The 25,893-nt window shown below is 44.4% G+C and overlaps 1 protein-coding gene across 4 annotated transcripts in view; it reads right to left on the bottom strand.

The window, feature by feature from the left end:
* TUBGCP5 (tubulin gamma complex component 5) overlaps positions 1-25,580 on the bottom strand; it is a 53,272-nt gene extending 27,692 nt beyond the window's left edge. For 2 of the 4 annotated variants that reach the window (XM_006135828.5, XM_075916237.2), the window contains exons 1-8: positions 25,364-25,557; positions 19,150-19,203; positions 18,957-19,065; positions 16,126-16,222; positions 13,311-13,384; positions 11,537-11,675; positions 10,378-10,495; positions 3,979-4,068 (exon numbers count right to left, since the gene is read on the bottom strand). In XM_006135828.5, coding sequence (XP_006135890.3) covers positions 3,979-4,068; positions 10,378-10,495; positions 11,537-11,675; positions 13,311-13,384; positions 16,126-16,222; positions 18,957-19,065; positions 19,150-19,203; positions 25,364-25,518 — 836 coding nt within the window. In that variant the 5' untranslated portion in view covers positions 25,519-25,557. Of the gene's footprint in view, positions 1-3,978; positions 4,069-10,377; positions 10,496-11,536; positions 11,676-13,310; positions 13,385-16,125; positions 16,223-18,956; positions 19,066-19,149; positions 19,204-25,363 lie in introns of those variants that run through there. The other 2 variants (XM_075916235.2, XM_025177819.3) reach the window with 2 other exon arrangements.
* Between the last annotated feature and the right edge of the window lie 313 nt (positions 25,581-25,893).

Raw genomic sequence — 25,893 nt, 5'->3', positions numbered from 1 at the left:
TAGGTAGGTCTTCTCAAGCTTGGGATCACCACTCAAAGTGGAGACGTATCCTTAGAGTCAGAGTTTAAAGTAAGAGGGGACCACCAATCTGAACTCCTGTAAAATCACAAGCCACTAAAAACCACCCAACACCTGCCACGCCAAGCCCCAAAACTAGAATTAGATCAAAGTATTATAGCCATCAGGAAACTCTACAACTGTGTGCCACAAGGTGAGAAGAGGATGGACCAAGGTGCACAAAAAAATTGAAGCCTGGTGTCCACTGGCAAGGAACTAATGTAGTGATAGGAGTCCAGATGTGCCTAGCAAGTGACCCATGCCTCACATTGCTAAGGAATGTTACTCCACCTCCACAGTGTCCCTACCTATCTTCTCAGAGGGAAATCCCTTTCAGTTCCCACATATGGTGATCAGTTACACGCTGAGAACATGACCAAGAACCACTAGCCAACCATCTACAGAAAGATTTCTTTCAATCACCTCAGGGCATCAGTGTTCCCAATCCAGTGTTTTACCTTCAACAATAGCCATTTTTCTTCACTGATTCATTACAATGGTACTTCAGCCTGCATACAGTCGCTGTCTCAGCCCCACCCTCTGAAGTAGTACGCGGTGAGTGGTGCAGCAGGTGGGTGCTCCAGAGGTCTGTGCTGGGCCTGTGTGTGCATGTGGGCCTGAGCAGAGCAGCGTGGGGAACGGGGAAAACAGTGCATGTCTCATGCCCCACAGGAGCAGGCCCAGCCGTGGGCAAGATGCCACCCAACCACATTACAATCTGCTCCACAAGATCCGGAAGAGCAGCACTAGCTAGCAGAACAGAGCTCGGGCAGCTGCAGCAACAAGCTGCTCTTCCACTTCCCTTCCTAGCAAGGTCCAAAACACCCAGCCACCCAGGCCAGTAAGTGAGAGCATGGGGCCATATGCCAGGCAACCAGACACAAGAGGCCAGGATGGGGCTTCATCCTTCAGACCTGATTGCATGCTGGGTGGTCCTGTCACTGCGTGGGAGGACACAAGGGCTTGGTGCCACTTGCAGGGAAGAACAAAGTGGGTGTTGGGCTCATCCTGGGCAGCACTGAGGGGTTGGAGGTGGGGGTGAAGGCACTTGGGGGCCAGTGTCCAAGCGCTGGGTGGGGGCGGAGGGGAAAGGGATCCTGAGGCAAAGGGAATGAGGCCAGAGGGAATCAAAGAAGGACGATGGCCTTCATAAAATGGGTAAACTTGGAGAAGTGGTAGGTTACTGTGTGCGTACAGATGTAATGCAAAACAACATGCAACCCCTTACCACAATGAATTTGCAAATAAATTAATTATCGTAATGAATATGCAAGTGTTGCTATGTTAATCTGCCAAAAGCTTTTCCATGAGAAGGGCAACTCTGCACTTTAAATATAACAAAATCCTGCCGAGTTCTTACTACATTTAAAGTGCAGAGCCACAGTGGGAGCGCCCCTCTCCCCCTCCCCCCCCGCCATCAACTACTTGAGTAGTCAATGGAAATTCCATCAACTATTCAATTAGTCAATTAAGCGATAGTTAACATTCCTCGTCTCCAGTCAGCCAGATCTATGAACATATTACTCAAAAAAAGGATATATTCAGTTAAGGCAGGGTAAATGTTCCTGTTTTTCTTCATGCTAATAACCACAGATATGTTATAGTGAGATTTTCATAGCACTGTTCCTCCAAAATGGGAAGCAGAATAATCTTAATTATGAACATCCAAAACTAGGTGGATAATACATGAATATCTCCTGTACCTTCTCTTGGGCACTAGATATAAAGACAACTTGTCCAGTACCATTTCTTTCCTTTTGGCCAAGATTTGATGACCAATATGCAGACCTTGGTGAACTAATGACTGTCCAGCAGATGCCAATACAAGAGACGTAACTACTCTGCCTTGAGATTGCCAATTCTCTTAAAGGCAGGACTTTGCTGAACTAGAGGAGTTACAGATCTTGAACTTACTTGAGGAATGACAGTTTGAGGAAAACATGTCTAAATTAAAGAAAGCTCCTAACTTCAAATAAAATAAACCGTAGTCTGACTTGAGATTGTAACTTGGAAGCTGGTTAAATTTTGATTGTGGAAAACTGAAGAACCTTCTAGCACCAAAGTGACCGACAGATCAGATTTTGATCCCAAGCTGCAAGCAGGGTGAATTATCATTGTAAAAGATCTCTGGACGTCAACACAAAGAACAGGACATCCAACAAGGCTTTTTAGAACAAATATTTAACCTACGTTGAGAATTACTTTCTGTAAAACTTAAAATTCATTTAAGCTAACTTACATTATAAAACAAATTATTTATACATTGGATTTCCAGCCTGACAACTGAGTCCCTAAATACAATAGCAAAACTATTTTAACTGAAATCATTAAAAAAGTCTTCAAACCCAGTTAGTGGGAAACCTAGATAAGAGACTTGGACAAAAAAAAAAAAAAAAAAAAAAATCTTAAATTTCTCTGAAACTCAACAAACCCACGTTCAGTGGATTGCTAGAAGAAGAAAGTTTCAAAGATGTGGGACCACCAGTGCACAACGTTAGCCATATCTTAAGTATTTAACATCAATGGAGTGCTACTGGTGTGTCATGATGCAGCATAAGAGGGTCAAACCCTCAGCTGGCCATATAAGACTTACTAAATTGCAACCTACATCTTAAATTGCAGTTGGAAGCCAACAAAGTTCTGAAGCAGCAGCTTGTTATACTCAAAGATGCCAGCATTTTTTAGTACCTGAAACTCCCAGGTAACTTTCCAAGGTGACTAAGCAGAGCACAATATAAAACTCTAGCACTGTTACTGTAAAGGGGTGGATCACTGTGAGAATGCACACATCAGAGAAAAATGGTTGCAACCAATAAGCTGATTTCATGTGAACAGAGGCATAGAAGCAAGACTACATGGAACTACTGTCACCTGGAAATTAGGAATGTAAGCGACTCGTTAACTATCCAATAATCAAAAGCTTATCAGATAGCTGACTAGTCGCTTCAGGCAGCAAAGCGGGGAGGAACAGGCACCAGTACTGGGGGAGGGGGGAAGGGAGGGCGGAGAAGACAGCTTAAAGCCGATTCCCCCCAGCACTGCCTCCCAGCTCACACCCAGTCCCAGATGCTATGCTTCTGCTTTTTAAACGTATTAAGAGCCTGACGACTCTTAATACATTTAAAAATCAGAAAAGCAGTGCGGTTAGCTCCCAGTGCGGGGAGCTAACCCTGCTGCGGCTCCCCCCTTATCAACTAATCGATGGAAAATCCATCGACTAGTCCATTAGTTGATTAAACTAAATTTAACATCCCTATTGGGAATCTGAAAAAAAATAATGGTGCCCCCCAGAGCAGTGGTGCTCAACCTTTTTTAATTCGCAACCCCCAGGGCAAAAAACCCCCCAAACCCTCCAGGAACATTTTGTTGCGGCCCCTTTAATTTGAAGACCTGGTCCACTCGCCTCGCATGTGCATTGGGGGCCAAGCCGGGAAAAGAAAATGGCAGGCAGCCAGCCCAGCAGTGCGACCTTCCAGGAAGGCAGCCACAACCCATGGGTTGCACACTGCTGCCTAAAGACTGTAAACCATATTATTGCCAACAGAACATTCCGTCATAGTCTCAACTCTTTCTTTTAGAGGTTTCCTCCTACCTAATAGCATCACTTGAATTGAGCTTTTTCCTCAACAAATGTGCTCTTTGTGTACCGAGTCCTTTCAAAAAGTAAGTGTTTTGTACTGCAGAGCTAATACAGCTATATGAAAATGTAAACTGGCTTATTTTCTGGCTTGTGCATCTTTAATATTGGTGATGGTGCACAGATTAGAAAAAGGACATAGCAATATTTGTTTTCTGGCACTGAAATCCAACTACAAATCTCTTTCCTAGAGCCTAAAACACTTTTAGGTTATGGTGCAAGTTTTTTTTTTAAATAATTTTAATTTTAAATAAAATATGAAAGCATGTCAGATTCCTGCTTACCAAAGAGTTTCCCTGATAACCTGTGTTTCAGTGACGAGAGTCCTTTCTTCTGGCATATATAAGGGATCACTGCTGTACAAGTGTTGGTCCCTAAAAGAACAAAAAGTTCTATTAATTAAAAAACTGAAATCACAGCATAAATTTTTACCAATAAGAATCCAACAGTCATCTTAAAGCCCATTTCTCCCTCAATTTACAACTGTGACTTAAAAGACTTCATTGAAGCTATGCAAGCTGTAAACAATAGTGTTTGACTCTCAACTTTTCTAAAGGCAAAAAATATGAAAAGCCACCAAAATATTATCCAAGTCATAACCAAAAAACAATTAACTAGTAAATATTTGATGCATTAGTTTTAGTATTCCAACTCTTAAATATTTAATTCCTTAATAACCAATATTATATGTGAAAACTTAAACAACAAATAGTCTATTAGCACCTTAGAGACTAACAAAAAACGTACATAGTCTAAGGTGCTGCAGGACTATCCGGTGTTCAAGCTGTTTCTATTAGAGACTAAAACTGCTACCTCTGAAATATTACAAATGATGAATCCACTTTTTTGACTCAATGATTTAGAACTTGCAGCTATTATAAATACATTAAATCCATGAGTGAATTTGGATAACCAACCATCCCAAAATCTATCCCTCACTTCAAAGTAATACATACTCTCTCAAAAATTTGTGAAGGAAATGGAAACTCCTTCACCTCTAAATAGGAATACAGAGTCACAGGGAAAAGTTCTGAAATTATTCACAGAGCTGATGACATTTCTTTATTGGTAAACATTACCAAAATATAGCAGAATATGTTAGAATTAATTTTTTTAGTATTTTTAAATCATTTTTATGAAAGAATACTAGTTATTGATACAATTTCTTAGCTCAAAATTCAACCAAATACATTCATTAGCACATATACACAAATTAAATCACAATTTGGTATTGCCACACGCATGCCGTTTGTCCAAAGTGAGATTTGGACACAACAGCGCTCTCAATAATTATTCAACCATAAACCATTATGTGGCTTTATTTAATACTAGCAGATTTATCCAGTGTTGCTTGGATCCTTAACTCAATTAAGGTTGTTTTTTTTTTTAAATGAAAGGAATATGTAAATGATTTATTGAAATGGTTGTATTTTTCAAAAATAGTTTTATTTTTATGAAGTTATCTTTAGTAATTTTTTAAAAATAGGAATTGCATGAAGTGTATTTTTTTCTTTGGCCGTAAAAACATAGTGAATGATAAGTTTAAACAAAAAAGGACCCTAGTCAGTTTTCAAACCTTAAGAATTGCTTTAGCTGTACCTAAACGGAGCAGTACTCCAAATGTCTCCGTTTTCTCTCTTCTCTGTAAAGTTTTAAGAGAAACAATTCCATTCCAGGCACATCCAAGCCCTTACATTGCTTTAAGTTAGGAGAAGAGGAAGCTGTATGTCAAATTTGGTGGTCCTAGTTCTTAGCATTTAGGAGGAGTTCTTGATCAGACAAACTCTCTAAAAAAGATAGACTATATATTACTACCACCACCACCAATAAACAACTCATTTCATTCCCAGGAATAGGTTCCCGCAGAGATTCAGAGTGACGGTAGGAAAGGATATGTAGCTTATACAACCAGTGTGCTCTGAATTTCCTTCAGTTCTCTTCCACCCAAAACTAAACCATGCCTGGCTCTCCCCTTTGATTCCAGGAGGCTTTGACATGCTGATCCTCAACCATATCAGCAACTCGTACTTCAACTATTTTGATGGGGTTGTGGAGCACATGCAGTAGCTTCTGAGGATTAACTTTCTCAGCTACATCACCATGATGACGATCTCGGCATTGCTCAGGCTGAAAGACAGCAGAGGCAGCATCATGGTGGTTTCATCCATGCCAGGTGACCGGCAAACGGGGGCAAACACTGGGGGCTGGTTTTCAGAAGTGATGAGGCATTCCAGGGACACCAAAGGGAGCGGCAAAAACTCAGCAATGCATCTCCCTGCCCTCTACCCATTACTCTTTGGCTGTGTTTGGCTCCCTCTAGAGGCTCATGAGTAGTTGTGAATCTTGGCATGCTTCTGATTAGGCGCCAACAGGCATAGTAGAGGAACACAATATTGGCATTACAATCTGAACGGAACAGATTGGCACTCTCTTTGTATTGGCTATTTGACGGACTCAATGGCATCATCTTGTCTTTGTGGATCAAGTTCAGTAGCCAGCTGAAGGCGATGGTTCGCTGGCTGATGTAAAGTGTCTTGTGGCAGGTATCCCCATAATAAATTTGCCATCTTCAGTCAACTGAGCTGATGAGCTCAGTTGAGGATCCTAGGATCTAAAGGGCCAATGAAACACCTCAACACTGTAGGTGATTACTCTGAGCGAGCTCTGACCACATCAGTTGACAGCATTGGAGGTGGGAAACTGTGAAATCACCTATGCATGAACATTTGGCTGAGCTATTTGGAGGTCTTTAAGGCTACGTCTACACTGCACAGTTACTCTGGAATAGTTATTTCGAAATGCTTATTTCAAAATAGCACGTGTACCCTGCAGGAAAGCCTCAAAATTAGTCTGAGGCAGGCTTCTCTAATGTAGATGTGCTATCTTGATTTAGAGCCCCAGGCGGAATAACTTAGAATGGCCCTGGTGAGGGGCTATTTTGAAATAGCAGAAATGGACCATCTACACATGCCTTATTTCGAAATAGGCATTATTCTTCATAAAATGAGGTGTAAAGAAGTCAGAATAAGCCATCCGTTATTTCAAAATAATTTCAAAATAATGGAATTGTTGTGTAGACATTCGCATAGTTATTTTGGAATAACAGCCGTTATTCCGAAATAACTGCCGTTATTCCGAAATAACTTTGCTGTGTAGATACACCCTAAGGGTATGTCTACACTAAAAAGTTAATTCGAACTAACAGCCGTTAGTTCGAATTAACTTTCATAGGCGCTACACAGGCAAACCGCTAGTTCGAACTTAATTCGAACTAGCGGAGCGCTTAATTCGAACTAGGTAAACCTCATTCTACGAGGACTAACGCCTAGTTTGAATTAAGTAGTTCGAATTAAGGGCTGTGTAGCTACTTAATTCCAACTAGTGGGAGGCTACCCCTTCCCAGCTTGCCCTGGTGGCCACTCTGGGCACCACCAGGGAAACTCATCTGCCCCCCCTCCCAGCCCCGGAGCCCTTAAAGGGGCACGGGCTGGCTATGGTGCCCGTGCCAGGTGCAAGCCTGCCAGCACCCAGCCAGCAGACCCTGCACCTGGCATGGCACAAGCCAGCCACCCGCTGCCATCCAGCCCTCCGCCTCTTCCCGGGACCAGGCTGGAAGCTCCCAGGAGCCTGCCCGGGGCCGCAAGAGGCGGGTGCCCACCTGGTGTAGTGCGGAGATTGTGGACCTCATCGAGGTTTGGGGGGAAGCCTCCAACATCCACAACCTCCACACTAGGCACAGGAAAGTGGCCGTCTAAGGCAGGATAGCTGCCAGCCTGGCCACCCAGGAGCAGGTTTGCATGAAAATCAAGGTGGTCCACTGAGACCCCCGACCCTGAGTTTAGAACATAAGAACTGCCATACTGGGTCAGACCAAAGGTCCATCAAGCCCAGTAGCCTGTCTGCCAACAGCGGCCAACACTAGGTACCCTGGAAGGGATGGACCGAAACAATGACCAAGCCATTTGTCTCGTGTCATCCATCTCCAGCCTTCCACAAACAGAGGCCAGGGACACCATTTCTACCCCCTGGCTAATATCACTCCATGGACCCAACCTCTATGACTTTATCTAACTTCTCTTTAAACTCTGTTCTAGTTCTAGCCTTCATAGCCTTCTGCAGCAAGGAGTTCCACAGGTTGACTATTTGCTTTGTGAAGAACTACTTTCTGTTATTAGTTTGAAGCCTGCTACCCATTCATTTCATTTGGTGTCCTCTAGTCCTTCTATTATGGGAACTAATGAAGAACTTTTCTTTATGCACCCTCTCCACACCACTCATGATTTTATAGACCTCTATCATATCCCCCCTCGGTCTCCTCTTTTCTAAGCTGAGAAGTCCCAGTCTCTTTAGCCTCTCTTCATATGGGACCTGTTCCAAACCCCTGATCATTTTAGTTGCCCTTTTCGGAACCCTTTTCCAAGGCCAAAATATCTTTTCTGGGGTGAGGAGATCACATCTGTACACAGTACTGAAGATATGGCGTACCATAGTTTGATACTTCCCCTCCTCCTCCTTCCCCTGGCTTCCCCCTTCCAGATCCCTCCTCCCAGGTTTCCCCCTCCCCTCTCCCACCCTCTCTCTTCTCCTCTCCCACCTCCTTTTCCCAGTCTCCCCAGAGGTTAATTCCCCCCCCACCCCGAGTTTTGTTAAATAGAGTTTCTATTTTTGAACACACATGTCCTTTATTTTTTACATCAGGAAGGGGGGCTAGGGAGGGGTAAGTGGAAGGAGATGAGGGAGAAATGGGGCACAAGCCCCCAATGGGGAGGACTGGGGTGGCGCTGCAGGCTCCTCGGGGTGGAAGCTCTCCTGCAGCCCCCTGATTGACCCCCCGCCCCGGATTGCAGCCTGCGGCAAGTGCAGCTGGGCTGATGGCCGAGTGCTATGATGTGCCGAGTGTGGGCACTCCAAGCCAGGACTGCTTTGCTGTCCCTCATCGAGGTAGACAAGCAAGCGGGGAACCCTTGAGAACTGTCTGTCTGGGGTGGGGGTCGGGTCCCTTTAAGCACAGCCCTCGGCTAGCCTGAGAAAGCAGCTCCACGCTCTAAGTCCTAATCTGACGCCCTGCCGGCACTGCTTCCGGCCAGCCTTAACCTCGGTTCAGGGTCCACTCAATGTGGACAGGCTAGTTCGAATTAGCAAAATGCTAATTCGAACTAGTTTTTAGGTCTAGATGCACTAGTTCGAATTAGCTTAGCTCGAATTAACTAATTCGAATTAAGTTAGTTTGAATTAGTGCTGTAATGTAGACATACGCTAAGAGAGTTAAAACCATTAGAGTTTGAACGCTCAGATCCCTCCCAACCTGCATCTCTGGGGCATGACGTTTCACTGGCGCTCAAAGTGCTTGGAAAGCATGTTACATCTGGTGCAGAATCAAAACTTTACTCCTGTCACAGACCTTAACTGTGTGAACACTACTGCTCTGTGTCTAGGTAAAGTTGGGTTTCCATTTACTGCACACTACTCTGCCAAAAAGTTTGCCCGGGATGGGTTTTTCAGCTCCTTGCGACAGGAATTAATCCTTCAGAGTACTGACGTTTCCATCACACTCTGTATTCTAGGTTTTGTTGATACAGGTAAGAGCCATGTGGTATGGACCCTTCTGATTAGGAATGAGTCACTCTCCAAGTTCAAACGTTTTAGCCCAACTTTCAAGTTGGTTCACAACTCTTCCCTTCCTTCTTTCTCCTCTCTTGTCTCTTCTCTGCCAATGCTATTTGTCAACTTCTCACCAACATTCCTGTTTTCTTGTATGCCACCTTAAATACAAGGAAGGTCCTCTCTGGATGGACAGTACTTCTGCTCTCCCCCAAATCCCAGTCTCACCCTGGTCTACACTGAAATTTTATACCAGTGTATCCATCTCAATCAATGAGAAAACCCCATCCTCTGACTGGCATAATTATGTTGATAAACAAGCAATGTAGATGCAGCTATATCCACAAAAGAGTGCTTCCTTAGATGTAGCTAATGTCGCGGGGCCGTGTTTCTCAAATTTTGTTTCCCTGTGGACTGCTGGAAAATTGTTGGACCACTCAATGATCCTTCACAATACTTTGTACCATTAGCTAATGACTGTGATGCACTGTGGATAAAAGTGCTATATAATACAATCTTTATTAATAGCTAGCAGAAATACCTAGCATCGCCTGGGGAAAATATAGTAAAATGTGTGATGAACTAACTATGTCAGTGACATTAACATAACAAATTTTTAATTGGAAATACTTTTCTCTTATTTATTACTTTAAGAAATTAACACAGCTAGTGATGTGCTTACAAAACACATTTACATGTAACTCATTTCTTGATAAAAGGTGTGGTGAATGAACTACATAAATTATGTTAACAACATTTTATTGGAAATACTTTTTCTGTTATCATAGGGAAAGGATATTGTAGTTGCAGTTTAAGTGACAAGCTTAACAGAAGAGTCCAGCAAATACCTATGATGAGGCGCTACTAAAAGCTAATTAATGGTCCAATTGGAGCTCTGGGATGACCAATTTCGAGATATAACCAATCCAGTTATTTAAGTTAGGAGATCAGTAGTATCCGTGCAAAATTTGGTGTTTCTAGCTCTTACTGTTTCAGAGATCTTTCAGGAAAAAAACAAAAACAAACTTTCAGAAATATTTATAAGATCATCAGTGAACATGTCAGTGATCTTTTTTTCTTACCAGACAGCAGCTAAATTGGAATGTAGGTGCAAACTGTGAGAAAAACGAGGAGCTCTTCCTGTCCAATACTGAGGAACCACATGCTGTTCCAGCCAGCTGCGTGCATCAGGCTCACCCACTGGTAAAATATTTGACAGTCAGTGAAGAATTTTCGTTTATGTAAGGAGAGCTTATAAAATCAAAAGAAGTCCCACCAATAAGAATCCAAACAATGAGTTAGCTTCAGTATATGGCTCCATTCAATTAAGTGGCTAATTACTCCGGTTTGTTTGCACTTTATTGCATGTAGATTCATGGTAGTTGCATGTGTAAGTTACTTTACATACACAGCTGCCAGGCCTATTAAAATCAGTCTCTAAAAATAAGAAAGAGGTTTACTAATATTTATCTATCTTTCCATCTTAAGGAAATATACTTTTGTCTCAATAACTGTCTAAAATACATACAAAACCTAGATATAAAAGGGCACAAAACACTACTAAGCTCACCCAATACCAGGGTGCCCTTAATACCAAGCTCTTAGGAGATCACCTAAAAATTATTTTTTCTGGATCTAAAATCCATGACACCTAGCCTCCTCACAGAGAACCAGCTTCTATCGTAGGTGCAATATCAGACTGCACACTCATGTAATTTCACAGCTGTTAAGGAAACCTACCGGAAACAATTTGAAGGGCAGTCCCATTAACTGCATTTTTGTAAATGCCTCATTCATTGAATTACTGGTATACTATAGCCAAGAATACACAGCTATTTTTCTTAATACCTGGTTTTATTTTAGTGTTAACATTTAATAACATAAGTTTTATATTATGTAAAGACATGCAACTTATATTTATCTGATATGCATTTTTTCCTATGGCAGCATTGGTGTGCAGACTCCCATAGGAATAAATGTAAATCTTTCCAGTGACTTTAATGGAAATTGGATCAAACCTTCATTACACACAAATGAAGCACTATCATGTTGCTGTTAAAGAATAACTACAATACATAACCAAAGAACCGCTTCAACTTTAAATATAGTGACAATATCAGAGCACTTTAATATAGAAGCATAACTATGAAAGACTTAAGGTAGCTACATACAAGTCAGAATCATTTATTAGGAATCCATTTATTATGAGAGCCTCCATTAAGAGAATTTTGAACAACGAACCTTTCCATGAGACCTGAGACACTGTTTTCTTGTGTTGGTCTTGTTCTTCTTGTGGTGTTCTGTCTACTTGAATGCCAGAGTCTTCTCTGCTCAGAGGCTGTTGAGCATCCTCCTCCTCTTCACTGTCTTCAGACCAATCCTGCCAAGTATGACAAGACCAAGTACATTTTTGTGCAATGTGCATGATGGAAGGCAGTATACAGGCAGTCCCCCGGGTTATGTACAAGATAGGGACTATAGGTTTGTTCTTAAGTTGAATCTGTATGTAAGTCGGAACTGGCATCCAGATTCAGCCACTGCTGAAACTGATCAGTTTCAACAGCGGCTGAATCTGGATGCCAGTTCCGACTTACATACAGATTCAACTTAAGAACAAACCTATAGTCCCTAAGTCGGAACTGGCATCCAGATTCAGCCGCTGCTGAAACTGATCAGTTTCAACAGCGGCTGAATCTGGATGCCAGTTCCGACTTACATACAGATTCAACTTAAGAACCCCAGGAGTCCCCAAGTCAGCTGCTTCTGAAACTGATCAGCGGCTGATTCCAGGAAGCCGGGGGCAGAGCAACTCTGCCTCAGGCTTACTGTAGTCAGCCGCTGGTCAGTTTCAGCAGCGGCTGACTTGGGGACACCTGGGGCAGAGCAGCTGGGGTGCTGCCGGGTTGGTCCAGTAGCGCCGAGGAGTGGACCTACAGAAGATGCTAATCCAATCAAAAACTGATTTAAGCACTTCAACAAACTCTGGTTCCAGGTGCTTAGGGAGTGACATTCACCAGTTTAGTGGTTTGACTTGTTTTTTTTTTTTTTATATAAACACATCAGCAGCAAGCATGTACTGTTTAATATTTTTTTCCTTCGTATATTTTAATAGATTAGACTAAATTTAGGCCTTATTATAGATTTTAAAATTAAATTAAAATCTGACTAAGGTTCATTGTTTTAAAATAAACCAGTATTTAAATTTTTAAAAAACCCTTTGACCACTGTGATACAATCTCCCCCTCCTGTGATGGAAAACATGTACAGTAAACTTCAGATAATCTGGCACCTTTAGGACCCAGAGGGTGCCAGATGATCAAATATGCCGGACTATTGGAAGGGGGGGGCTATGAGAGGTCTGGGGAGGGGTGGGGGGTTGCCACCCCAGACCCCTCATAACCCCCCCTTCTGATAGTCCGGCTCTGCCCCAGGTGTCCCCGATTCAGCCACTGCTGGTCAGTTTCAGCAGCAGCTGAATCGGGGACGCCTAGGGCAGAGCAGCTGGGGTGCTGTCGGGTTGGTCCAGTAGCGCTGCCCCTCGGCGCTGCGTGACCAAACCGGCAGCACCCCCACTGCTCTTGGGGACACCTGGGACAGAGTAGCAGGGGTTCTGCCGGGTTGGTCCTGCAGCACCGAGGGGCAGTGCTATGGGACCAACCTGGCAGCATCCCAGCTGCTCTGCCCCCAGCTTCCCCAATTCAGCTGCTGGTTCAGTTTCAGCAGTGGCTGAACTGGGGAAGCTGGACGCAGAGAAGCTCCAATTGTCCGGCTACCCGGAGCACTTCCAGGTTCCCGATGGTGCCGGAGTGCCGGAGCATTGGATGCCGGACCAATGGAGTTTTACTCTAAATTGACTTCCTGACACTTCACGGCTCTAGAAAGAATGTGCCCTGCCATAGTTATAGCTTCCTAAATCAAAAAGTAATACATTATTTCCTTTATTGAATATCTATAATCCTAAATATTATATGTAGTCTGAAAGAGCATAGTCAGTCACTTTTAAGATATAACTTACTGGCATGTCAGGGCCAAAATCAATTTCTTCACCTTCCATCAAGTACTTCCCCCAGTCAAATTCTTCTTCCTTTTCTAAAAGGAACAAAAAAGTAAGACTCATGTTTTTGTCCTCATTTCCAACTTCCTCTCTAGTAAGACTTGATAATTTTGATAAAGGTGCCATCTGACAAGAGACACTCTTCTCCAGTGAAAAATGTCACTTTCTTTAGCCATGATATAACATTTTTACTGAAAATTTAAGTAGTGTGAATTATCTTCCTGTTTTTCTCTATTTATGTTTCTCCTAAAGTGCTTATCTGAGTTTAGACTCTCATAATATGCACTATGGTATATTGTCATCCCATCTGTCTGATTGCACCTTTTCCTGCATCATGTCAGATCTATCTTTGTTCTCAGTCCTGCAAAAGACTCACAAGAGGGAGTAACTTTATAAACTGTGAGCAATCCCATTTGCTTCAATGGAACTATTCCTAGGGCATAAAGATATCTACATTAAAAAAAAAAAAACCAACCTTGCAGCACTGAGTCTTAAAGCCTGGATCAAATGACTTGGCTGGAGTTCAGACTTTGAAACCTGGTGAAGATCCCAGAACTCAGGCTCCATCCTGGGTCAGAATGTCTCCACTGATATTTTAAAATTACAATCCCAACTAACCGGGCTCTATGACTTAGTGCAGTGGTCCCCAACATTTTGGGGCTGCTGGGTGCCTGGGGGCGGGGCCGCTCACGCACCGCGCGTACGGGGCCACTCACGGGCCATGGGCCTGGGGGCGGGGCCAACCATGCACCACACGCCCAGGGCCCAGCACCGGCATGTGCCGTGACCCTGAGCAGCGGCCACCCAGGTGCCGCACACCTGGGGCCGGCATCGGCATTTGCGGTAACCCTGGGCAGGGACCGCCCATGTGCCCGGGGCTGGCACCTGCCGCACGCCCGGGGCCAGCCCAGATTGCTCCGCGGGCACCATGGCGCCCGCAGGCAACACATTGGGGACCACTGACTGAGTTTCTTTTTGCGGTGTAGAAATACCAAAAGTAACACATTGACAACTCTTTGCTGGATCAGGAACCCACACTGTAAATTACTCTGGGCAGGGGCCTAGTATTCCCTTCTATATAAGAGAATATGTACAAATACAGTGTGATAAATATTTTGAACAACATAATCACAAACCACATAAAATAATATACTTTAATCCAATAGGAATTTAATCCTGCAAATGGAATTTTCTGAGATACCTTTGCACATTCACTCGAGATGTGCTGACAATGCAGTTCAAGCTGCATCACCACTATATTCCAAGCGGGAGGGTGTGCAGAGGCTTGCCCTCCCCCTCTAATTTCTTGACTAAAATGTTGTTTCAGTGCTTTAATGGCTCTTTTTCAGCCCTGCAAATGAGTACCACAAGGGTGTGTGGCATCCCAAAATATATCCCATGTGTTCCAGTCTTCTCATCTTTTTATTCTTGATCCATTGGAGATTGTCAATTTACCAATTTTTTTTGTAATCAGAAACATGGGAAATTATATAATACAGGTTGGATCTCCCTGGTCTGGCACTCTCGGGACCTGACCAGTCCTGGATGAGGGATTTTGCTGGACCCGGGAGGTCATTTCTGGCCACCCTGCAACCAGTCCTTGCCTGGCCGTTGCTTGTATCCTGCTGCCAGCCTCACCAGACCCTGCCAGGCAGCTCACTGCTCTATCAGCCCACAGAGCTCTTAGTCATCAGCCCTCCACTGGGACCTCTCTGGTCTGGCAGCATCCAAGGTCCAGCCAGACCAGAGAGTCTCAGTTTAGAGAGGTTCAACCTATACTACTACAAAACCAGGAAACTAAGTAAAATTAATTCCTGGTAAGATTAGGTGGAAAACTAATGTTACCAAGTTAAAATTAGCTAGATGAGAAAAGCGGTATTTTTAGTTTAAAATGAAAAGATTATAGAAATAACCAAACTGCATTATGTCAAGTTACTGCATAAATTATTTCATGTGAAATTACATGCAAAGTTAATAGTTTCAGATAGATTTTGGTTTTGGCTCAGTCCTGTATAATCAAACAGTCAGGACACACAGTGTTAGAAAATGAAGTCTTTTATTTAATACCACAGCAGTTAATGCAGTCTGCCCACCAATATGCATCAAACCTCACATGGAGGTTCCATCATTGACAGAGTATTTCACGCACTGGCCCCTTTACTGAGAGGGTATCTATTGTGACAATCATTTTAACACATGTTCCCACAAAGATCACAGGCTCATTTAAACACCAAATAACCTTCAGGGAAGGTCTACACTCCTGGGACAAATCAATTTAACTACAGAATTTGAGTCATGTTAGTAGCTTAACTCAAATCAATGTACATTAGACCTACTTACTATAGAGTCCACACAGTGTTAGATTGACAAAAGAAACTCTCCCATCGACTCTCCTTACTCATCTTGTTCTGGAATACGGGAGTTGATGGGAGAGTGGTGGTCTATTTACTACACCTGCCAAATCAATCTGCAAAGGGGTTAATCGCTGCAGAATCCACCCCATAGCAGAGACAGACCCTCAGGGCTGGATGTGAAGAAGCATCCCAGATGAGAAAAAACATTAACTTTTCCTCCCACCCTCAACCCTTCTAACTGCCAATGTCTTAGATGTGTAGGTTAATTAGATACAAAATAAAAATCCACAAAAAGATAACCAGTGGAGAATCTTGAAATGATTTATAATAGCATGTTAGGACCCTTTTCCCCACTTGTAGTCTATCAGATTGTTTCTTGTCCATGTGTTTTTCATTTAAAATATAAAGATCATATTACCTACCCACTTCTTTATCTCGTGGCTTTTCCACATAGTTGGTGTTGGAAGGAGAATCAGACAAGCACAGCAGAAGAGATAGTATGGCATAATGAGAATCTGTCTTTAACAAAACACAAGAAAAAAAGTCAATACATTGATTTAAGACTTTAGGAAATGAACAGACTAAAACACTGTATGCCAGAGTTTGTAGTATGAGCGCTCACAGATCCTCTCAATAACAGATATACTAATTAATGTTTTCGAGTACAAACAGATTATGCAAAATGTGTCAAATTTTAGCACCTCAACTAAAATGCTAGCACCATTCTCCTTACAAGAATCTACCAAAGAACTTTACTTACAGAATTATCTTTGATATGAATAAGTTCCATGAAGCCAGACAGCAAGACACCCAAGTTACTACAAGAACAAAAGCTTAAGATCATCCCAGTTACCTTACACAACTCTGCTGAGGGCTAAATACAACTTGACATTTCTGAGCATGTAGACTGGCTCAATTTAATCACGAACAACATAGCATCATTAGTGATCTTCAACCCATCCTGGACAATGATCCCTCGCTTTCACAGGCCTTGGGAGGTAGGCCGGTCCTTGCCCACAGACAACCCGCCAACCTGAAGCATATTCTCACCAGCAACTACACACCGCACCATAATAACTCGAACTCAGGAACCAATCCTTGCAACAAACCTCGGTGCCAACTCTGCCCACATATATACACCAGCAACACCATCACAGGACCTAACCAGATCAGCCATACTGTCACTGGTACATTCTCCTGCACATCCACCAATGTAATACGTGCCAACAATGCCCCACTGCTATATACATCGGCCAAACAGGACAGTCCCTACGTAAAAGAATCAATGGACATAAATCTGATATTAGGAATGGCAACATACAAAAACCTGTAGGGGAACACTTCAATCTTCCTGGACACACAATTGCAGATCTAAAAGTAGCCATCCTGCAGCAAAAAAACTTCAGGACCAGACTTCAAAGAGAAACTGCTGAGCTACAGTTCATCTTTAAGTTTGACACAATCAACTCTGGATTAAACAAAGACTGTGAATGGCTCGCTAACTACAAAAGCAGCTTCTGCTCTCTTGGAATTCACACCTCCAGATCAGCTGCTAGAAGTGGGCCTCATCCTCCTTGATTGGATCCACCTCGTCATCTCCAGCCTGATCCTGGCCTGCATATTTATTCCTGCCTCTGGAAATTTCCACTACATGTATCTGACGAAGTGGGTCTTTGCCCACGAAAGCTTATGCTCCTACACTTCAGTTAGTCTATAAGGTGCCACAGGACTCCTCGTCGCTTTAACATAGCTAAAGTTACATGTATGTTAAAAATCTCTAAGGAGGAGTGGTTAGCAATTAGATTATAATTGCACTGCTACTGTACAGTTGTTCCTTTTTCCAAAACAGAGAAGTCTAAACCAGTCCAAAGACAGGTCACAGATCAGTTAAATTAGAAATGAAATTAGGGTTCTAAGCCAGGAGTGAGCAAAATCTGGCCGGAGGGAGATGGGGGAGGGCGGATTTGGCCCAGCAAACATCTCTCCCCAACCCACCCACCTGATTAGCACAGCGTGCATACTTATGGCCAGCGCAGCTCCAGCCCCAACTCTTCTGCCTGAGGCCCCACCCTTTCCAAGGGGCCTAGAACCAGCCTGTGACCACATACCAAAATTCATGAAGTGGCCCACCTGCAAAAATTATTGCCCACCCCTGTTCTAAGCACACACATTGGGAACAAAGCACACAACTCTACTAAACATTATGACATTATACAGAGTGCCTCTAACCAGCACAGGGATGTACATTTTACAAAAGCATCAGGTTTCAGTCTTCAAAGGTCAACTAGAACAGGTTCAAAACAACCACACTGGACGTGGTTCAAGTGAAAACACATACTTTTAATCCATTAGATGCCCTAAACTGATCCGGAATTCAACACACCAAACTCATAGGGATTGAGGGAGGACATTCTTAGCTGCAACGCTGCAACTCTTTTAAGTGTTCATGATCCACAAATATACTTATTAAAAAACTTGGCCAAAATTAGAAAAAAAATTCAGAACACAATTTTGACAAGTTTTTCCAACTGAAAACTAGGAAATCCAATTTGATGTAGACTGGTTGGATTCCCATCTATACTATCAAAAATGTTCACATAACACAGAATGTGGAGCTCTATGTCTTTTATCTGCAATGATATAATTTAAGCCATGAAATGTACACCCAGACACCTTGGTGATGGATGCCTGGAATGTTGATTGTATTTCATAACATGGAGAAGGGGCTGCTATCACAGACTGTTACACTGTGTAATGACCACAGGGGGTAGCATGGGGACTGGGACATCTATAACCCCATTGGGGCAACAGCAGACAGCGGTGGAGGTAAGCTTCCCGCCCGCTGCCCGGCCAGCACACCCCTGTCATGGCCAGCCCCAGGGAGATGGTGCCCAGCCAGCAGAGCTCCCGAGAATTGCTGAACCTCTACCTGCCTTGAGCCCCCTCCTCCTCCGCCCAACCCTGACTCCTGCACCTCCTTACTCCTCTGTCCTGAGTCCCCTACATCCCCCAAACCCTGCCCTAAGCCCTGCAGCACCCTGCCCTGAAGGACCTGAGCAACACCAGGTAAATCTTCTAGTAAATACACATTTTAATAACAGGAAGAGTATAGGTTATAATTTTAAAAAAATAGCTCATGTAGTTTAATAGTAATGTAACTCATTTGTACTTTCTGGTAAAAAATTGTTATAAAGTGAGCAGCATCAGAATAAATACAAGAAAATTAGAATAAAGTAGAAAAAAAGCTATACACCTTGGATTCTTCTGTGCTGGGAAGTGGCGAGTTCAGAAATGTTTCTATCAGTCTTCTCCAGCTTGCAGCTTTACTGAGGTCTGAATGAATAATCAGCTTTTCATAAATTCTGATTCAAAAATAAATAATTTGTATCAATGAATGTTTCAAACGAACATTATTAATCAATACATTAAAAATAAGACAATCTTACCCCTCTATTGTTCTCTCTACTTTGTGACTGCTTACATCAAGAAATCGATGAAATCTAAATGAGAAATTAAAACAAAATACAGTTTTTAAGTTATGCAAGGAAATGTTTGGGTTTAGGTTAACTATAGGTTAACAAGTGAAGCATCTCACTTTTCAAGTTAAATCTACTATATATTTGAGAGAGTCTGTGGGTGTCTCTATGGGTATGTCTACACTACCCCGCTAGTTCGAACTAGCGGGGTAATGTAGGCATACCGCACTTGCAAATGAAGCCCGGGATTTGAATTTCCCGGGCTTCATTTGCATAAGCCGGCCGGCGCCATTTTTAAATGCCGGCTTGTTCGAACCCCGTGCCGCGCGGCTACACGCGGCACGGGCTAGATAGTTAGAACTAGCAAGCCATTCCGAACTATCTGTACGCCTCGTGGAACGAGGTGTACAGATTGTTCGGAATGGCTTGCTAGTTCGAACTATCTAGCCCGTGCCGCGTGTAGCCGCGCGGCACGGGGTTCGAACAAGCCGGCATTTAAAAATGGCGCCGGCCGGCTTATGCAAATGAAGCCCGGGAAATTCAAATCCCGGGCTTCATTTGCAAGTGCGGTATGCCTACATTACCACCCTAGTTCGAACTAGGGTGGTAGTGTTGACATACCCTATGTGTCCATCCATCCGTGAGTCCGTTTGTTCAAGAACTCCTCCTAAACGGTAAGGGCTAGGACTACCAAATTTGGACTACCTTCCTCTTATAATTTAAATCAACGTCAGTGTTTGGTTGTGCCAGGACAATTGGATGTGCATGGAATGTGATTGTTTCTCATCAGATAGAAAGGGAAGGGTCTGGTAGCAGGGTCAGTTATACTCCAGAATGACCACGGGGGGCAAGCAAGCAGGCCCGTGACAATTCCAGAGAGCCGCGCAATAATCACCAGTCGGGCAGTGTGACCTCCACACTCCTGAGTTGGGGAGCAACACTGGAGGCTGGGTAGCATTGCCCCAGCTGTCCCAGGCCAGGTTTGGGGAGTATCCGCCACTTACCTCCACATCTCCCAACTCCCTGCCCTCTCTCCTGCACCCTAACCCCTGCCCTGAGCCTCCACTCCCTCCTCTGGCTCCTCAACCTGGCACACCCTCAGCCCCCTGTTCTAATGGGCCAAACAATGCTAGATTAATATAAATATCAGAATCATTCATCCATTTCCTTGTTAAATATTGAAATCATAAAATTAATTCAACAGTAATTAATTCTCAATTTAGTCCTGAGTGGAGTGCAGGATCAGGTCCAGGAGATAACCGTTACAGGACCACTTGGGAATAGTGACCATAATATAACATTTAACATTCTTATGGTGGGAAGAACACCTCAGCAGTCCAGCACTCTGGCATTTAATTTCAAAAAGGGGAATTACACAAAAATGAGGAAGTTAGTTAAATAGAAATTAAAAGGCACAATGAATAGAGCCAAATCCCTGCAAGCTGCATGGAAACTTTTTAAAGACACCATAATAGAAGCCCAACTTAAACGTATACCCCAAATTAAAAAACATAGCAAGAGACCTAAAAAAGAGTCACCGTGGCTTAACCACCATATAAAAGAAGCAGTGAAGGACAAAAAGGCATCTTTTAAGAAGTAGAAGTCCAATCCTAGTGAGATAAATAGAAAGGAACATAAACACTGTCAAATCAAGTGTAAAAATATAATAAGAAAAGCAAAAAAAGAGTTTGAGGAACAGCTAGCCAAAAACCTCAAAAAGAAATAACAAAATGTTTTTTAAGTACATTAGAAGCAGGAAGCCTGCTAAAAAACCTGTGGGTTCCCTAAACGATCGAGATAGAAAAGAAGCACTCAAGACAATAAAGCCATTGCGGAGAAACTAAATGATTGCTTTGCTTCAGTCTTCACGGCTGAGGACGTTGGGGAGAGTCCCAAATCTGCACCGTCCTTTGTGGGTGATGAATCTGAGGAACTGTCCCGGATTGAAGTGTCATTAGAGGAGGTTTTGGAACAAATAGAAAAACTTAATGTTAACAAATCTCCGGGACCGGATGGCATTCATCCAAGGGTTCTAAAAAAACTCAAATAGGAAATTGCTGAACTATTATCTGTTGTTTGTAACCTATCCTTTAAATCGGCTTCCGTACCTAATGACTGGAAGGTAGCCAACGTGACACCAATATTTAAAGAGGGCTCTAGAGACAATCCTGGCAATTACAGGCCGGTAAGTCTAACTTCAGTACCGGGGAAATTAGTCGAAACAATAGTAAAGAATAAAATTGTGAGGCACGTAGAAGAACATAATTTGTTGGACAAAAGTCAACATGGTTTCTGTAAAGGGAAATCATGTCTTACTAATCTATTAGAGTTCTTTGAAGGTGTTAACAAACATGCAGACAAGGAGGATCCAGTAGATATAGTATACTTAGATTTTCAGAAAGCCTTTGACAAGGACCCTCACCAAAGGCTCTTGTGTAAATTACATTGCCATGGGATAAGAGGGAAGGTCCTTTCTTAGACTGAGAACTGGATAAAAAAAACCGGAAACAAAGAGTAGGAATAAATGGTAAATTTTCAGAATGGAGAGGGATAACTAGTGGTGTCCCCCAAGGGTCAGTCCTGGGACCAATCCTTTTCAACTTATTCATAAATGATTTGGAGAAAGGGGTAAGCAGTGAGGTGGTAAAGTTTGCAGATGACACCAAACTGTTTAGGATAGTCAAGACAGAAGCAGACTGTGAGGGACTCCAAGAAGATCTCACCAAAATGAGTGATTGGGCAACAAAATGGCAAATGAAATTTAATGTGGATAAGTGTAAAGTAATGCACATCAGGAAAAATAACCCCTACTATACGTACAGTATGATGGGGGCTAATTTGGCTATGACAAATCAGGAAAGAGAGCTTGGAGTTATCGTGGATCGTTCTCTGAAAACTTCCACACAGTGTGCAGCGGTGGTCAAAAAGGCAAATAGAATGCTAGGAATGATTAAGAAAGGGATAGAAAATAAGACACAGAATATCTTACTGCCCCTGTATAAAACTATGGTACGCCCACATCTTGAATACTGTGTACAGATGTGGTCTCCTCACCTCAAAAAAGATATTTTGGCCTTGGAAAGGGTTCAGAAAACAGCAAGTAAAATGATTAAGGATTTGGAACGGGTCCCATATGAAGAGAGGTTAAAGCGACTGGGACTTTTCAGTTTAGAAAAGAGGAGACTGAGGGGGGATATGATAGAGGTATATAAAATCATGAGTGGTGTGGAGAGGGTGCATAAAGAAAAGTTATTTATTAGTTCCCATAATAGAAGAACTAGAGGACACCAAATGAAATTAATGGGTAGCAGGTTTAAAACTAATAAAAGAAAGTTCTTCTTCACACAGCGTGTAGTCAACCTGTGGAACTCCTTCCCTGAGGAGGCTGTGAAGGCTAGGACTATAACTGAGTTTAAAGAGAAGCTAGATAATTTCCTGGAGGTTAGGTCCATAAAAGGCTATTAGCCAGGGGATAGAAATTGTGCTCCTGGCTCTCTTTGTCAGAGGCTGGAGAAGGATGGCAGGAGACAAATCGCTTGATCATTGTCTTCGGTCCACCGTCTCTGGGGCACCTGGTGCTGGCCACTGTCGGCAGACAGGCTACTGGGCTAGATAGACCTTTGGTCTGACCCAGTACGGCCATTCTTATGTTCTTAGTAATATTGCTCTCTATATCAGTTAACAGAACAAAAGAAGAGCAGGCAGCCCAGCTCCAACATTTAAACAGCAAAGGCACAGTAGGGGTAGGTTTCAGATCCAGCATGAGTCAGGACTGCGTGCCTTCCCTTATCAAATAATCATGTAATTGATAGAATTTTTATCGACTACACGATTACTCACCTCTTAACATCCTTAGTGATGGGTTGGACTTCTTACCAGGAGCACTGTCCTTATACAGGCAGTCCCCGGGTTACGTACAAGATAGGGACTATAGGTTTGTTCTTAAGTTGAATTTGTATGTAAGTCGGAACTGGCTCCAGATTCAGCTGCTGCCACTGAAACTGACCAGGGGCTGACTACAGGAAGCCTGAGGCAGAGTTGCTTTGCCCCCAGCTTCCTGGAATCAGCCTGATCAGTTTCAACAGCTGCTGAATCTGGAGCCTGGGACAGAACAACTGGGGGGCTGCCCGGTAGGTTCCCACAGGACCAACCCGGCAGCACCCCAGCTGCTCTACCCAAGGCGTCCCGCAACAAAAGCCTGGTCTGCTGGAGGGGAGGCGGCGCACGAGCTGCGCCCCCTCTCTCCCAACAGACCAGGGACACCCGAGCAAAGCCGCCCAGGCGGCGGCTTTGCTCGGGTGTCCCTGGTCTGCTGGGGGGGTCCATCGGCTTTTCTGGACCCCCCCAGCAGACCAGGGACACCCGAGCAAAGCCGCCCAGGTTTGCTGGACCCCCCCCCCCCAGCAGACCAGGGAGACCGGGAGAAGCTTTTCTCGCCCTGGAGGACACGGGTGGCGACCTGCCGCCCGTGAGCTCCGGGGAGAGAAAAGCCCCGTTCATAAATGCGGATCCGACATAAGTCGGATCCGCGTAAGTCGGGGACTGCCTGTACCATGTTGATGCATCCCTCTCTCACTCTGTGTTCTACTTTTGCCACTAATATATATTTAGTAACCCTATGAAGATCCTTGTTACTTGATCAGATACAAAATAATGTGCTAGTAATTTGGATCTGCATTGCACTGCTAATGCTCACTTAAAAACTTAAGATTTAAATAAGCAGCAAGAAGTCTCACTTTTAAACATCTTACATAGATAGTAGTTGCTACATGACACATTCTGGCAGGTATCTCATGTGATGTCATATACTGAATAATGCCAACTGTTAACTTTTACATAAGCCCATTGTTTCTCAGATCATTACCAATAGGGATATTAGCTAGCATGTAACTGAATAGTTGTGTAACCATATTAAATTTTAGCAGCTACACAACTATTCAACAGTCCTGAAGCCCCCTGCCACTGCCTCTCTCTACCTTTAAATAATGGCTTCCCACCTGCGACCCCACGCTGCTGTCTTTAATACAGACCCCCATGCACAAGGGTTGCTTTGTGGAAGCCTTCCCTACTCCCCGTACTCCGCACTGTAGTCTCTTACAGAAGCAGCAGTGCAAGGTGGAGGGAGGGAGGTGGCACCAGAGAACCAGCTCCCCACCAGCACTAGCTCCTTCTCCCCCTTCCTGCTCCCTCTGCAGGAGGCAGCAAGGTAGGGGGGAGGCGGGTCCACAGATCCGGCATGCACAGAGATGGCATGAAAGCCGGCTTCATGGGTGCATTGGCTCTTTCCTGCACCCTCCACACTGCTGCCTCTCTATCAGTTGCAGCAGTACCTGGTATTTGCCAGAGAGGCAGCGGGGAGGGGAAGGTAATGTGTGTAGTCTATAGGATTAATTGATAAACCCAGTCTTATTGGTTAATCATGTAGCTGTCTACATGCTGACATCACTACTTACCACCAAAGACATCATCACAATAACTGCCTATAACTTTGGTTGTGAACATACTGTAAGATCATTATGTAAGGTGAAAAATTAACTTGCGTATCTTCCCAAAAACGCTGGAAAAAATTAGTTATATATGATTACTATGGTTTCCATCTTTAAAACACATCTATCCACTTCAACAGACAGAGGGAAGATTCATAGTCATGTTTCTTGCAGCTCTGTAATTTTCTAGCAAAATCTGCTCCCCAATGTGGCTTATAAGGACCTTTTCAAGAAGGGAGAAATTGACGTCTCTAGCTCGGCAATGACTTAGGCATGGCATTAACTTCAGGCACCACGTGCGCTCCCACTGACTGCAAAGGGGTCAGAGTAGGGATGCAATGGTGCAGTAGTGGCTTAATGAATACGCAAGGGCGTAGAGGTTAACGCTATAGACTGCAGCACATTTCCCCGGCCTTGCCAGTGAACGTTTCAGCAGGCGGCCCAGCAGCCTGGCTCAGCCCAGCACAGACCCCGCTGCTGCGCCGCATTTCAAGTGTCCTAGGAGCCAGGTGACAGGCAGCCCGGCTCAGTTCCCGCCCGCGCTGGGTCTGGGGGCTCAGCCCCCTCCCCCACCGCGGACAGGGGCTGCCGCCCCCCCACTACTCCGTTGAGAGCCCGGCACCCGTCGGTGCCGCCCCGCCCCGCCCGGCAGCTGGGGGGCACCGGAGGCCCCCGCAGCGCGCGGCGCGGCCCCCGACCTGAAGTTGGACCAGGCGAAGCTCAGCGCCGCCTGGAAACGGCCGCCGGGCTCCTCCTGCGCCTCGCGGAGCCCGGTCACGCGCCGGATCAGCGCCCGGACGTCCCGCTCCTGCTCCTGCTCGCAACGGCTCCCGCGCGCGACCTGAGTTGCCATGGCCGCCGGGGGCTCGCTTCTTTCCCCCGCGCCGTCCCGCTCCCCATCACTTCTCGCGAGGCTTCCCTTCCAAATCTCACGAGATTTCCCGCTTGTAAAAGCTCTCCTCCCGCCCCCTCCCCACCTTCTAAAGCAGGAGCTTGGACGCGGATCTGGGGGGGGGAGGGCGGGCGACGGACGACAGCTGAGCGCATGCGTCTGGGGCTGTGAGCGGAGAAAGTCGCTTGTGAGATGGAGTGAGAGAGCGAGCACGAGGACACATCATGTGACCCCCAGCCCTATCCTGATTGGCTGTGGTGCTGGGCTGGCTCTCCGCCTTATCCCAGCCAAGGGGACAGAGCAGAGCAGAGCGCGTCTATGGGCGCGTGCCTGGCT

Source organism: Pelodiscus sinensis, chromosome 1 (genome assembly GCF_052426305.1).
Source record: "Pelodiscus sinensis isolate ZL-2025 chromosome 1, ASM5242630v1, whole genome shotgun sequence".
NCBI lineage: Eukaryota > Metazoa > Chordata > Testudines > Trionychidae > Pelodiscus > Pelodiscus sinensis.
This window is presented reverse-complemented; position numbering and strand designations above follow the sequence as displayed.